Raw genomic sequence first — 13,749 nt, 5'->3', positions numbered from 1 at the left:
TCCCAAGTCAATGCAACAACCTCAACAGCATGGTATTTGTGATCCCAAACAGGATGTACAGAGTACTGATCATCATCATCATCTGGAGGAACATGTGACCCCTTCTGCATCTTTGGCGATTCCTTTGTCCTCCCCAGATGAAGCAGTTAATCATAGAATCATAGAATTTCAGAGTTGGAAGGGACCTGTGGAGGTCATCTAGTCCAACCCCCTGCCCAGAGCAGGACCAATCCCAACTAAATCATCCCAGCCAGGGCTTTGTCAAGCCTGACCTTAAAAACATCTAAGGAAGGGGATTCCACCACCTACCTAGGTAACGCATTCCAGTGTTTCACCACCCTACTAGTGAAAAAGTTTTTCCTAATATCCAACCTAAATCTCCTCCACTGCAACTTGAGACCATTACTCCTTGTCCTGTCATCTGCTATCACTGAGAATAGTCTAGATCCATCCTCTTTGGATCCACCTTTCAGGTAGTTAAAAGCAGCTATCAAATCCCCCCTCATTCTTCTCTTCCGTAGACTAAACACTCCGAGTTCCCTCATCCTCTCCTCATAAGTCATGTGTTCCAGACCCCTAATCATTTTTATTGCCCTTCGCTGGCCTCTCTCCAATTTCTCCACATCCTTCTTGTTGTGTGGGGCCCAAAACTGGACACAGTTCTCCAGATGAGGCCTCACCAATGTCGAATAGAGGGGAATGATCATGTCCCTCGATCTGCTGGCAATGCCCCTACTTATACACCCCAAAATGCCATTGGCCCTCTTGGCAACAAGGGCACACTGTTGACTCATATCCAGCTTCTCGTCCACTGTCACCCCTAGGTCCTTCTCTGCAGAACTGCTGCCTAGCCATTCGGTCCCTAGTCTGTAGCGGTGCATTGGATTCTTCCGTCCTAAGTGCAGGACTCTGCATTACCATCCTAAGCATCCTTCATTACCAGCTAAAACTGATGATTTTATGACACTCCTGTAAATACATCCCAGTATGATATTATCCTCTTTCTCAGCTGCATCACATTGTTGACTCTCGTTCAGCTTGTGATCCACTGTAACCCCCAGAACCTTTTCAGCAGTATTATCATCGAGCCAGTTACTCTCCATCTTATAGTTGTGCATTTGATTTTTTCTTCCTATGTGAAGTATTTTTTTCACTTGTCTTTATTGAATTTCATCTTGTTGAATTCAGACCAATTCTCCAATTTGTCAAGGTCATTTTGGATTTGAATCCTATCCTCCTAAATGCTTGCAACCCCTCCCAGCTTGCAGTGTTTCTACTAGGCCGTCTGAGTGCCAAGGGTGGTTTACCAGCATGTGAGAAGGGCACACTAATTTTGTTTAGTTCTCCCGTATTTTATAAGCTTCCTTGTCATTGTCTGTTAGCCTCCTGGTTACAGCACGGGGCTGAGGATAGAGGTAGGGCATTTTCAGTGAGGGGACATCAGCTCTGGAACTTCTGTTGGGCTGCCAGAAACTAATTTTTTAAATTGTGTTTTACACTCTGATGACACTGTAAAGCTTATTCTCCAAAGTGGGTTTTTGGGGGGGTGGTTGTTTGAGGGGGAAAGGTTGGTTGATTGGTTTGATATGGGGTTTTTGGGGGGTGAAGGAAGGCGTTGTCTCCTTGGGTGAATATGTATCCAAATCTCTCTGTTATTTTCATGTTACCTGAAGTCATTGTATGCTGATGAAAAAATAAGGTAAAATATTTGTTTTCAATTGTGTAGCATTGCTGCCACAGAGAGCAGTATTCCTAGTTGTATGATTCTAAATAACTTCTCTGGACTGACCTTGTGAGATTCTAAATACTCTGAGCATCCTTGAACTTCATTGGAGTTGCAAATACTCTTGCAGGAGTACCTTGCAGCACGGGCCCCAAATAAATAACTTTTTTTAAAAAGTATAATGCCTCATTGTGTGGCCTGCTCAGAAAGCTTTCATCCTGTATAGAACATCCAGTCCAAAGAGGTTGTCTGGTAGATTTTTATCTGAAAAAGTAGTATTTATTTGAAATTGTGATGCCTAATCTGTGCAGGTTTAAATATCCTTCTGTGTTCTGCCTCTTAGGCTTACAGAACCAAATTCAGCCCTGATGTAAGCAGGTGAAACTCCATGGACTTTTAGTTTTCTTACATTTATGGATTTAAGTCAGACATATAATGTCATTAACTACAGTCTGTGTATTTCTTCACTAATAAACTCAATGGAAAGAATGTCATGTTTATGTAACTTACAACATACATGTTGCTTTAAACAGCGGAGTGTTTTCTCATCCTTTCAGAAAGCAATGATGCAGTTTGAATGGCATGATGGGACGGTGAAAAATGTTCACGTGGACCCACCAATATTATATGACTATCAGGTGAGTTATTAATATTTGTCTAGTTGGTCCTACAATTCAGTACTACATGCACACCTAGTTATTCCATCTCAGTCATTATCCTGCGCTGAGACAAGGCCAGCAACAGAGAGGATTCACAGGCACAGTTGGTTACAAGACGAGATGCTTACAGCTGTCATTGAGTGTATCTGCAGCATATAGGACCCAGTAACCTGGCTGGATATATGAACAGATTCATCTAACAATGAAGAATTCTAAACAAGAGGAACAGGTCTGTCAGGAGCACTGCTGGACTAGTGCCAAACATGCTTTGTTGTCCAGCAGCAAGTTATTGTGAACACATAGTAATTATTCCATCCTATTCTGGTGTTCTGTGTATCCTATAAATACACATACTGTACAGTATTAAAACCAGCAACACCCAAACCCACCCTAATACAATCCTCGCCTATAATTTCATACCTTAATTACAAGTATATCCCCATTCTATTCAGTCTGAGAAGTAAACAAGACCAATAAAGCAGAATGCCTAGCAGTCATTGGTCAGACAAAAAAAATAAACTAGGGCATACGTTGGACATTTTAGCAAGCAAAGCACTCACAAGCTCAGATAACTGCTGTGTGATATGGCAGCAGTCTATGGCAATAAGAGAGAGCACCCTGCTACCATAGCAGTCCCAGACAGCTCACGTGCAGAAAGAAGAGGCAGGCAAAGAATTCTGAGGTCAAGAATTTGATTCCAGGGCTTCATAAAGCATAGATTAAACAGGAAATTTTGCCCTGCAAAACAGTTCATTGTATAAAGAGCTTCCTCAGTGAAGTGGATCTACCACTTCATCACCAATGAAGTGGATCTACCGGGGTTTTCCAACTGAGCAACAGATGATGCACAACACCTGGGGGAGAGGAGACTGAGGACAGTGGTGAAAAACTAATAATATCAGATCAGTGTAGGACACTGAGGGCAATCTGTGGCAGCTTGGAAGCAGAAAGTGACAGAAACAGGACGGTCTATATCAAGGGGAAATTTGCAGGAATAAAAAGCAGATGATGTGAGTCATGATGCCACATGGGTCTAGATTTAGAACACCATATCACTGCTTATTTCTACAACATGGGCTCTGTTCTGAATATGTTTCCACAGCATCCAGCACTGCTGGAATATTTTTGTTTCAGGTGTACTGCTGTTACACCTAAAGAGAAGCAGTATTGTCAGGTGATAGGATAGTAGACAGTCAGGAGACATAGGCAAAATTCAAAATATAGTCTGATTTGCCATGTGACCTGAAAATTACTTACCCTTTCTGTGCCTCGGTTTCTCCATCAATGAATCAGGGTAATTCTTACCTACCATTGTAAAGCAATATGAGATCAATGGATGAAAAGTTCTGTATAAGTGCTAAGTGTTAATAATCATCAAAGGGCCATCATAGAAATGTTCACTTTATAGTCCTCAGGAGCTCTGTATATCATATTTGTGAGTCGCATTTTAGCCTCAACAGGTTTGGGTGATCATTCCCACAATAGCCTTTCCATTTGTTTGGATGAAATGTAATTTAGCTAGCATAAATGCTAGGGCTCACTCTGAGCAATGTAGCCAGCCCTGTTAGAGTAGAAAACAGGGAACTCTTGCCTCTTGACTTTACCCATGATTTTTGCCCTTCCATAGATGCACTGGTTTGCCTTATATGTGCAATTCAGGGTACTGTGTAATTCAGGTTTTAGAATGCCTTAAGGTCTTATCTACACTAGAAACTTTAAACAGGAAAAGTTTTGCCAGAATAATGCAATTATTTCAGCAGAGTGCATTTACATTTCATTGTTTGTGCTGATCCCTCATGTCCATACAGTATCAAGTTAGACCAGCAAAAGGTACGTTGTACTGTGGATAAGCATTCCAGTGTCCTCCGAGCTGCCTTCAGAAACACTACCTTGTTGGAAATTGTCACTGTGCATTATGAGGCAGCTGCTGTATATGTGGGATACCTCATTCCTCTCAGGAAATTTTGGGAATTTGGGTTAAATGCACACAATTCGTATTGTTCCGCCACATAATCTACTGCTCTCATGCACCATTTTCAAACTCATAACAGCATGGATGTGGCACAGAGAGGAAACTTTGTTGTATTTGCAAGGCTGCACTACTCAGACTCAGCTGAAGATGAGTGGACAGTGAATGTAGTGGCTATACTATTACAGCCGTTCATACAACTGCAAAGGGTGCTCCCGTTCAATGAGTACCAAGTGGCACAATTGGAATGTCATGTGAACCTAGGTCAATCAGCACTGGGGTCCAGAACTTTGAGATGCAGAACTCCACATCCCTGCAGTTATGTGCTAAGCTCACCTGAGTCCTACAGCACAGAAACACCAAGACGAGAGTTGCTCTTGCAAGGCAGAAATGAATGGCAATCACCATATGGAAACTTGCAACCCTGGATGCTGTCAGTCAGTGAGGAAGCAGTTTGGCATTGGAAAATCAACAGGCAGTTTTCACTGAGGTATGCAAGGCAATAAAGCATGTCCTCCTATACAGTAAGGCAGGGCAACATGCAGGAAATAATAGATGGATTCAACAATACGGGCTTCCTTAACTGCTGAGACAGTAGACTACGCATGTCCCCATTCTGTGCCCTCCCAACCACCAGCCTCCAAGTAAATAAAATGGGTGTTTCTTGATCGTTATGTAGTTTGGTGGATCACCAAGGATTGATGTACAGACAACACAAAGTTGGCTGGTCTGGAAAAGTCCGTACCACCTGGGATTTTTAGAAATATATGACTTTTTGACAAGCTGAAAGCTGGGACACTTTTTCCAGACATCCAGTTGACATTAACAGAGTTTCTATGCCAATTGTGATTCTTAGTAACTCTACCTTCCCTTTGCTTCCCTGGCTTATGAAGCCAAACACCAGCAATTTGGACAGAAATAAGGGAAGGTTTTATTATCCCCTGTGCAGCTACAGAATGAATGTGAGTGTGTCTTTGGAAGGCTGAAGGGAAGGTATTTCATTGCAAGGCTAAAATTCAGCAAGGAAAATTTTCCTACAGTTATTGCTGTGTGCTGCGGATTGCATAACATCTGTGAGACCAAGGGTGAGACCCTAATGCTAGGGTGGATGAAGTGAGGTGGACAGACAGGCCGTCGGCTACCTTCAAACAGCCTGAAAGTAAGCCAGTTAAAGTGCCACCATTAGCACTGTGTGGGTGAAGAAAGCTTAGGAGTATCCTCTGACAGTGGGTAGTAGCCTGACATTGTCTCATGGAATATGTACGCTGACTGAGCCTGCCTTTAGATAATATGCATGAATATGACTTGTATTAGAAATTTTAATGAGGATTGCATAAGGGCAATTCTTTTAGTAGTGCACATTAATTACTAGCTTTAATATCTTATTGAATTTTTTTATTGTGGTATAGAAGCCTTTCTGGTTATGTGAAGTACTTTCTACCACCTCAGACAGCTCTGTAGTGCCCCAAAAAACACAATAAATGTGTGCAGTAACTATCAACAACCTTGAACTCTATGTAAAACACAGTAAGACATGCCTCACAAAAGGAGAAAAGAGCTTACTTACAACTTTGAATTTACTAACCACATAATATAAACTATTTACAGTGAAATTTAACATGCAGACTGGAGGTCATGCATCACAGATTGCAGTATGTCTAGTCAAAACATTTCTTTTTGTTCCCTATGCTGTTTGTCTATTGGAATTGAGTGTAATGGGAACTACTGCAAGAAATGTGGGTGATTCAGGGGTGGAGAGGTGTATGATCCTTATCAGCAGCCAGTATTATTCATGCTTTAGAGTGGGTGGAACTGCTGCAATGTTATCCTTGATATATTCACTGATCAACAGTGGTGTCTGCTGCTTCAGTAGCAGCAGCGTATTTCTGTGCCTCTGTCCTTTCATGTCTCCTCCAGCAGATTTCATACCACTCCCTAGCATTCCTCACATTTGTCTTGATCTCCTGAATAATTTCTGTAAATGTGTCCTCCTTTTTGTGTGAGGGGGTGTCTGGTTCTGATAGTTACCAGATGTTCTGCAGGTGTTGGTGAGGTTCCCCTCATAAAGGTCACTGACAAACAGATTAAACAAACAGCAGTTGTTAGGTTTGAGGATTTAGCATTCTATGGTAGATAACTACACCAGCTACTCAGATTTTCCTGTCTTGGGCAGTATACATTTGTGGTTAGCCTCAGAACTATATGTGGATTGTAAGCATTTTAGACCATACAGGATGGTGGGGGGTACTTAACCGGGTCACTTAAATAGGGAGGGGGCAGGACATGAAATACGTACACAAATATTATAGTAAAGACTACTGAATGAATTTCAGCAGTTGTGAATCTTTGAGGATTTATCCATCTGATGGATAACAAAGTGGCAGAGAAAGGAGGTGTGTAAGAGGCCCAGAGGCTGCCTGGGAATGTATGCAGCCACGTTGTTTTTCCCAGTGATCCACTCACAGAACTAGTGCCGGAGCGGCAAGGGAATATGCCATACCATGGTGGTCCAACCAAGGCAACTTGGCCTGACAGTAACAGGGAAAAGATTAAATACCTCTTGCTAATACGATTTTCTGTAAAATTGTGGCAGCATCCCAAATCTGTGTGGGTAAAGGTTAACCAGCTATTCTGCCAGCAGCCCAAGGAACTGTAACTGCCAGTTGGGGGCATGCAAGTTCTGGCATGTCAAGTGCAAAAGCATAATAAGGCAAACCAAAAGAGAATTTGAAGAGCATCTAGCAAAAGACTCAAAAGCTAATAGCAAAAAAAAAATTTAAGTACATCAGAAGGAGAAAGTACCAAAAAATCAGTGGGGGCACCAGATGATCAAGGTGGTAAAGGTGCACTTGAAGAAGACAAGGCTGTTGTGGAGAAGCTAAATGAATTCTTTGGATCAGTCTTCACTACAGAGGACGTAACTGAGATTCACACACTTGAGACATTCTTTTTAGAAGACAAATCTGAGGAACTGTTCAAGATTGAGCTGTCAGTAGAGGAGGATTTGGAACAAATGGATAAACTAAACAGTAATAAGTCACCAGGACCAGTTGGTAATCACCCAAGAGTTGTGAATGAGCTCAGATATGAAATTGCATAACTACCGTATGTGGTACGTAACCTATCACTTAAATCAGTCTCTGTACCAGATGACTGGCAGATAGCTAAAGTGACGCCAATTTTTTAAAAAAGCTCCAGAGGCAATCCTGGCAATTATAGGCTCATAAGCCTGACTTCAGTACCAGGCAAACTAGTAGAAACTGTAGTAAATAGCAGAATCATCAGACACACAGATGAACAGGATATGTTGGAGAAGATTCAACAGGGCTTTTGAAAAGGGAAATCATGCATTAGCAATCTATTAGAATTCTTTGAGAGGGTCAACAAATGTGTGGATCCAGTGGATATAGTGTACTTGGACTTTCAGAAAGCCCTCACTAAATGTTCTTAAGCAATTTATTCCAGTGCTTAACCACTCTGACAGTTAGGAATTTTTTCCTAATGTCCAACCTAAACTGCCCTTGCTGCAATTTAAGTCCATTGCTTCTTGTCCTGTCCTCAGAGGTTAAGAAGAACAATTTTTCTCCCTCCTTGTAATAACCTTTTATGTAATTGAAAACTGTTATAATGTCCCCTCTCAGTCTTCTTTTCTCCAGACTAAACAAACCCAAATTTTTCAATCTTCCCTCATAGGTCATGTTTTCCAGACCTTTAATCATTTTTGTTGCTCTTCTCTCGACTTTCTTCAATTTGTCCACATCTTTCCTGAAATGTGGCACCCAGAACTGGACACAATACTCCAGTTGAGGCCTAATCAGTGCGGAGTAGAGCAGAAGAATTACTTCTTATGTCCTACTTACAATACTTCTGCTAATTCTCCCTCTTACTGGGATGGCACATGTGTTGGGCACTTGCATAGTTTTCTGGGATTCTGGTTGTATATAAAACGGCTCCTGGCTATTGCTCAGCTCACTGTCATCATCATCATCACATTCCTGGCAATGCCAAGCACCTTTTCCTCATCCCCACTGTGCGGGGAGGGATTCCTGGGCACTGTGGGATGCTGAAGTGTCTGCAGTCCATTTTAGAGGTGAAGGTAGGCAACCCTGCTTGATATAGCATCAAGCTGTGCATAAAGGAGCAGGGCTTGCGGGAAGCTCCAGACCTCCTCTTGTGCTCCTTGACCTTTTGGTAGACCTGCCTCCCTTCCTCTTCTTTTGACTTGCATTGGGTCTCATCTCTGGTTTTCTCCTTGGATTTGAATCACTTTTGAAAGGTTGGCATATATATCTTTCTTACTATAATAATGCCATAGTTGTGCCAGAACATGCTCCTTTCCCCACAGCCCTAGAAATTCAAAGATCTTTACCCTGCTCCCACCCCACCAACCTCTAGACTACACAGCAGCTTTAGAATGGATTGGAACCATGCTTGTAGTGCTGTGAGAAAAGTAACAGGAAAAGATGTGACCACAAACAATGTGCTGGTGATTGAACTGAGAGGCATGCTTCTGGCCACTGGGACCCCATAGTAGCAGAGTTCAAAATCTTTTACTAGACAGCTCGCTTCTGAAGGGAATGGTGAATTGTGGGAATGTTGCTGGAAGACTTCTTATACCCATACAGATACATGTTTGTCCAGATTGTTACTGTACCAATTGAGACATACCAACAGTAGGCTTATATCACTCTGGAAGAGGGAATAAAAATGCTGGCAAAAGTGGAGAGTGGTGTTAGTAGACAAAAAATATTAAATGTTGGTGCTTGCCAGGTTGTGGCAGTTGAAAGTGAGCTTTACCAGTAAAACCTTCTTGTATAGACAAGGCCAAAGAGTTCTTTTACTGTAGTAAAAGAAACCACACACACCTGACATTAAAGGACACAGATGATATGCCATCAGTGTCAAACCACATCACTAAGAACAGTGAGCATTCTCTATCGACACCACCACAACAGAATCCTCACTTTTGAGTCTCAAATTCCCAATGCGAAAAAGCACAAATCTCCCCTAAGATTTTGGACCATCTGAGTGGGTGAACAACTCTGAGCCTTTGAGGAATAACTTTGTCCCCTGAATGACCTGTAATAAGTTCATCTCTCTGCGTTGCTAGCTGCAGTAATATGCAGTAATGAGCTTAGCTATATGATGCCTCCGACTGTCTGCGATGTCAACAGTACACGTCTCCTCTGTCTTGACTCCCCATTGCCCCCATAGGATTGCAAATGGAGTTGTCATAGGAAAGGATGGATGTGTCCTGCATCTAGCCAAGTACATCAGCTCCTGGTGTTGTGAACCTAACTTTGTGAGAGTAGGGTGAAACTAACTTTGCCAAGACCTGTGAGGGTATGCCCAAACAGCTATGGCTCACCATCAGTGACACTCTCCTTTTGCCTTGTATGTTGTGCCTGATAGTATTCTTCAGATGGTTGTGTGCACAACATCTGCAATGGCATGGGATAAGTGGTTCATACGAGATATAGTAAAGAATATATATAATATGCTGAATCACCTTCCAGGTGTTTGTTTCCCAGGACACCCCAGGTGTGGAGGGTCTGAGCCTGAGTCAAGCCAGGATCCAGGGTTCAAGCTCTATTGCTTTGCAGCATAGATGCAGCCCCACTGGACTCGTGCTCTGGGAGTCTCCCAAAAGCATTCCACAATCCTGTGGGCTGTCTTTCTTTGTCATCTGGACAGCCAAGTTTGGTGAACAGTCAAGTTTTCCCACACTGCACCATACACAAAAGGCTAGAGCAGCCACATTTTGGGAGGGCACTAGGAAATCTGGGATTTGGGTGGTTGGAGTCAGACCCCCATAATGCAGTGTAGACACTGAAGCTACCTAGGGTTGAATACCTAACCTGGGGTTGCAAATGAGTGTAGACACTCAAGCTCTATTTTAACAAACTTACGGTCTGGAAACTCAAGTTCTACTAACCCTGGGCTTATATTGCAGTGTAGATGATTGACAGAATTCTTGGTGGTGATTCTTCACTGAGAGTAGTTTCTGTTATTGTTCTCCAGAGAAAAGCGTGGCCTCCAATTCTTGTCTAATGGTTTTAATATACTTCCGTGCCCTTGCACGGCCTTGGGCTGCATTTTAATAAATAAAAATATGGTGCTTGTTGAACATATGGCCTGGCCTCTGCCATTGCTCCTGTCATTGACTGACCAAATGGAATATCTGACTGGTGCTACAAAGCACTTAGGATATGTCTACCCTGCAGTCATGAGTGTGAATGGAAGGTCATGTTGATGAACCTGTACTCTCACTAGAGCTCTAGGAGTAGAAGTGAGGATACCACGGTGTGGGCTTCAGCACCAGCTTTACAAGCCCATCTGACTCACTGCGTGTGCACTTGCTTGTGCAGCAGGTGCTGAATCCCGCACCACAGCATCCTCACGTCTGGGTTTAGTGAGCTAGCTAGAGTACAGCTAGCACAGGTATGTCTACACGAGCTGCTATTTGTGCTTATAGCTGCAGTGTAGACATATCCTTAGAGAAATATGCTCTTGATGTCATACCCTAGAAGTAGATTAAGTCTTGTTCGTGTTTTAATAGTCCACTGAATACCAGAATTTACTCTCCTAGTTCTTGCTCCCTGGCTTAGGGATGATGTGGAGGTTTAGCATGGAAACAGGCAGAACCCTGCAAATCTGTGGATATCCGCTTTATATCTGCAGCTGCAGATATCTGTGGACGATGTCTGCAGATCGGATGTGGATACAAATTTTGAAACAGGTGAGATGGCTGGGTGGACCCCTTCCTGTAGGACAAGTGCTTGTGCTGATTCTACACTGTTTTTTGTTGGTTTTGGAACACTCTGTGAATACTGAAACATCCTGATGAGCTATGAACTGTGTACCCTAGGTGTCTGTCATTGACTTCATAGGGTCCTGGCCCCTTCAGTGCCCACCCCCTAGTAATGATTGCCCAACAATACACATTTAAGGAAAGTGGCAAGGGACTCTGAGTTGAGGGTGAGGAATACCTAGTGGTCTCTGTGATGCTGAAAGACATGACTATAGGTCTACTTGCTGTAGATCACTGTGCAAACATGCTACATGTGCACTTGTAACAGCCATATTTCTGCCAGCTTCCTGGAGATATGCTTTCTAACTGCACTGTGGCTACCATTGCTAAGCGTGGTGTGAACTCTGTTTCTGTCGATGGCCCCACTCCCCTCTGGCTCCTGTAATGCCACCACTGAGAGATACCTACTGTCTTGTTTCCCCATCTTCATGTATGGAGCTTTGCCACTATAATTAATTATTTAATTATAAATAATTAAATAGTTATTCGGGCAGGAACTTGAACATGGGTTTCCTGCTTCCCAAGTGAGTGCCCTAAATGCCAAGCTTATAGTATCAGTGTCCCTCCCTATCATTAATCAAGTATTTTATATACTGTGGAACAACTTTGCTTCTAATGAGGAAGTTTTAAAGACTATGGAGTTATAGCCAAAATGATTGAAATGTGATTGCATCAAGTGACATTAACAGATGAGCAACTAAAATGCACAGAGGGCAATTATGAGCAAGCTAAACTATCATCTGACATTCCTGTGGTCAATGGAGATTGAGAGTCAGAGAACCATGGAGCCCTTTTAGTTTCTTCATCATTTTCTGTGTGTCTTATTTGCAGATGTTTTAACAGAATACATGAACTGTAAGGGTACTGGAAGGGTAAGGGTACTTTACCATAACTGATCATTTCCATCAGTTTAAATACGTGGATTTTATTCACTAAAATGTGTATAGTTTGTCATAGTCAATTATCCTATTTTTAGGTCAACAAATATTTGGAAATACAAATTTAGTCTGAAATAGAAACATGTTAATTTAGATTATTTTAAAAACCACCATTCGTCAGTTGTCTATATTTTGTTCACAGAAACAGCTTGATAGAACGGTGAGAACATATGAGAGGCGAATAGACTGGCTTTCTATTGCTAGCAGAAGAATATGGGGAACTGTTTGTGAACGGAGGTATTAATATTGGGCGTTCTGGGTCCCTGTTGCAGAAGTGGCATCCTAATTTGGCAGTGTTAACTTTGTGCCTGTAAATGAGCATAGAGACACAGTACAAAAAATGTACACACCTAAATGCATCATTTGCAGATATGTGACTTGTGCATGCAATTTAAGTATCCATTTTTGAAAACTGATATGATGATATAATGCATCCGATGAAGTGAGCTGTAGCTCATGAAAGCTTATGCTCAAATAAATTTGTTAGTCTCTAAGGTGCCACAAGTACTCCTTTTCTTTTTGCGAATACAGACTAACATGGCTGCTACTCTGAAACCTGATATTGTACTGTTCAGCATGTAGCTATATCTTTTTATTATTGATGATGGGACGTTCAGTGGACCATAAAGACACTAAAGTTCAAATATACTAGAAAAGAAGCCATAGCTTCAATGAGACCGGTTAATATACACATTTAAATTTGAGGTATCTAAGAAATGACCCTTTGGGAAATGTTCTGTCTTAAATCCCATGTAAACAGAGCCTGATGTGTATGGTCACAAAGGCTAAAACATTAAGACTCTTCCTGCAAAGCACATTGAGCCATCTGTACTTAGTGTTAAAGCTTCCTACTGTGAAGGCTCAGACACCAAATCTTCCACCCAGCCCCACTCATACACTTAATACTTTTTTCCCCAAAAACTGTATATGGAATTATGAACCACAGTAAAAATGGTGGGAGACCACTCTTCTCACCTTTTGAGGTGTATTGCCTGGGTCCGGGTCCAGCATTAGGGTAAAACAAAACACATTCTGTGTGGAATAAGTAAGGGCCCAATCCTGGAAACACTTACAGGGACTATTCATGTGATTAAAATTAGGCATGTGCATTATTGTTTGCTGGATTAGGACCATAATACAGCTTGATCTCATTATGTTAGATTGTGATTATTTAAAATCAAACAGTCACTGACGAACATAATGCTAAATCAGTGATACTCAGACTGAGGTTCCTAAGCCGCAAATGACTCTCTAATATGTCTTCTGTGGCTCTTTGCAGCACATGATATTAAAACACTATGATTTAATTATTAACCAATCAGGATGTTTTTACTATGTTATTAACCAATTGTAGTTGATAAAATAATAATACTTGGTCAGTCATTTTGCTGTGAGAATTATATTCTCTCTCTCTATGTATGTATATATATATAAAATATTGTGATAGACAGTTGGGTACAGCAGAGTAGCAGAAGGCAGATATACTGGCAACTGGATTAACAGTTTTCTGTTCTCTGACTGACCAGATCAGGGACTACTCCAGGCTAATGAGAACACCTGACTCCAATTAACCTGCAAAGAGTCAGGTGAGGCCATTAAGCTAATATGACCACCTGACTCTAATTAAGGCCCCTCTGATACTATAAAAG

General features: G+C 41.9%; 1 protein-coding gene across 9 annotated transcripts in view; it reads left to right on the top strand.

Moving 5' to 3' along the window:
- Positions 1-13,749, top strand: part of VWA3A (von Willebrand factor A domain containing 3A) — a 64,805-nt gene that overhangs the window by 24,822 nt on the left and 26,234 nt on the right. For all 9 annotated transcript variants that reach the window (XR_007358731.2, XM_048866086.2, XM_075132714.1 and 6 more), the window contains 2 exons: positions 2,281-2,361; positions 12,243-12,337. Coding sequence is in view for 8 of the 9 variants with exons in the window: in XM_048866086.2 (XP_048722043.2) it covers positions 2,281-2,361; positions 12,243-12,337 (176 nt within the window). In the remaining variant the exon portion in view is untranslated. The remainder of the gene's footprint in view (positions 1-2,280; positions 2,362-12,242; positions 12,338-13,749) is intronic.

Source organism: Caretta caretta, chromosome 10 (genome assembly GCF_965140235.1).
Source record: "Caretta caretta isolate rCarCar2 chromosome 10, rCarCar1.hap1, whole genome shotgun sequence".
NCBI lineage: Eukaryota > Metazoa > Chordata > Testudines > Cheloniidae > Caretta > Caretta caretta.
The sequence above is the reverse complement of the archived record's forward strand: the minus strand, read 5'-3'. Positions and strand labels throughout refer to the sequence as shown.